We start from the raw sequence: 1924 nt of genomic DNA, 5'->3' as shown, positions 1-1924 counted from the left end.
CCCAGCTCCTCCTCCCTGGGGCCTAGAAACGCCGACATCCTGTATCCCTCAGTTCCAGCCAGCCCGTCCGCCTGCGTCTTTCAATGCTCTCCCCACCTGGGAGATGCCTCGCTGTTGTGGAGAGTGTTCCCAGTGGAGGCCATGTTCAAAGGATCCCACCCACAGGCCGCGTGTTGAACCCCGCGTAAACCCAAACCACACTGCAGGCCACAAAAAAATGGTCCATGCGCTGAATGCGGCCCACGGGCCACGTGTCGAGTAGCCCTGTTGTAGAGCTGTAAGTTGGAAAGATAGATTGTGAACTTACTTCTGCAGGGGTAAACCCTTGAAACAAAGACATAAAGCAACCAACCAGTCAATAAAACAAAGCAAGAAAGACCGATGACGCAACAACCAAAAACTCTCAGATTCCAAGCAGAATTTTTATCCCGAAACGGGAGAGTCACAAACTCCCATGAAGTCCACCAGGAGCATCCCCATGGCTTCCATTTTATATGCAAAATGCAATCTAAATCCCTCAGATAGATACATTCCAATCTTTTTTAGGCTTGTATAATTCAGCAGGACCGCCAGTGACCACAGTGGAGTAGGGATCGCTTTGAACCCCTGCATCAAGCAACTGACCGCAATGGGGACATGGGTGCAATCCATGGATTATATTTACAAAGAAATACAGAATAAGAAATGCAGTCAAGGGAGACAGACGGTCCTTTTCTTCTTGGTGAAGAGCCTCCATCCCGTCAGCTTCCTCAAAGCGTCTTTAATCTCTTTATTCCTCATGCTGTAGATGACCGGGTTCATGACTGGCGGCACCACAGAATAGAGAACAGCGGACACAAGATCCAGAATGGAGGTTGACTTGGAGGACGGTTTCAGGTAGGCAAAGGACGCAGTGCAAAGGAACAAGGAGACCACGGCGAGGTGGGGGAGGCAGGTGGAGAAGGCTTTGTGCCGGCCCTGCTCCGAGGGCATTCTCAGCACCGCTTTGAAGATCTGAACGTACGACACGATGATGAAAACAAAGCAACCGAAGGCTACACAGGCACCAAATGCAATAACCCCCACTTCATTGACGTAGGAGCCGGAGCAGATGAGCTTCAGGAGCTGGGGGATTTCACAGAAGAACTGATCCACCACATTGTTGTCACAAAAGGTTAATGTGAACGTGTTCCCAGTATGCAGGGCTGAGTAGACAACACAGCTCATCCAGGCGCCAGCAGCCATGTGGACGCAGGCTCTCCGGTTCATCACGCGCTCGTAGTGTAGAGGGTGGCAGATGGCCACATACCGGTCATAGGCCATGACGGTGAGTAAGGCAAGATCGGCTGGGAGTAGGAACATGAAGAGGAAGACTTGGACGATGCATCCAGAGTAGGAAATCGACCTGGTGCCCAGGAGGGAGTTGGCCATGGATTTGGGGACGGTGACAGAGATGGAGCCGAGGTCGAGGATGGACAGATTTGCCAGGAAGAAGTACATGGGGGTGTGAAGACGGTGGTCAAGTGCCACCGTGGTGATGATGAGAAGGTTCCCCACCAGAGCTGCCAGGTAAACCACCAGAAACACCACAAAGTGCAGAATCTGCAACTCCCGAACATAAGAGAATTCAAGCAGAAGGAACTCTGTCACAGTGGTTCGGTTGGACATTTTCTTCCTCAGTTCATGGTGTGAAGGCTGGGGAAGGAAAGAGAAGAGCAATGGTCAGGATTAGAGACAGAAGAATGACCCCGACTTCCCTCTTCATAATATCTCATGCCATGAATGTCCAAGGAGCAAAGGATTTGACTGCATCATTTTACAGCATTAGAAGATCTGGCCCAGTATGTAACTTGAGAGCACCAAAGAATGGAACAGCTTACAACCCAAGCACAAGAGACCTACCAAAGACGGTCTCTCCGTTGTGTCAAACAGTAGACAAAAAACT

At 50.5% G+C, this 1924-nt stretch overlaps 1 protein-coding gene across 1 annotated transcript; it reads right to left on the bottom strand.

Moving 5' to 3' along the window:
- Window positions 1-690: 690 nt before the first annotated feature.
- On the bottom strand, window positions 691-1671 carry LOC102449090 (olfactory receptor 14I1-like). Its single transcript, XM_006135724.2, has one exon. It carries the CDS (start codon window positions 1645-1647, stop codon window positions 691-693), a length of 957 nt encoding a protein of 318 aa, XP_006135786.2. The 5' UTR covers window positions 1648-1671.
- Window positions 1672-1924: the final 253 nt, after the last annotated feature.

The sequence above is a fragment of the Pelodiscus sinensis genome, chromosome 30, assembly GCF_049634645.1.
Source record: "Pelodiscus sinensis isolate JC-2024 chromosome 30, ASM4963464v1, whole genome shotgun sequence".
NCBI lineage: Eukaryota > Metazoa > Chordata > Testudines > Trionychidae > Pelodiscus > Pelodiscus sinensis.
The sequence above is the reverse complement of the archived record's forward strand: the minus strand, read 5'-3'. Positions and strand labels throughout refer to the sequence as shown.

Coding starts and splice junctions, on each gene's coding strand:
- LOC102449090 (XM_006135724.2), bottom strand. CDS start 1,647: ATGTCCAACCGAACCACTGTGACAGAGTTCCTTCTGCTTGAATTCTCT.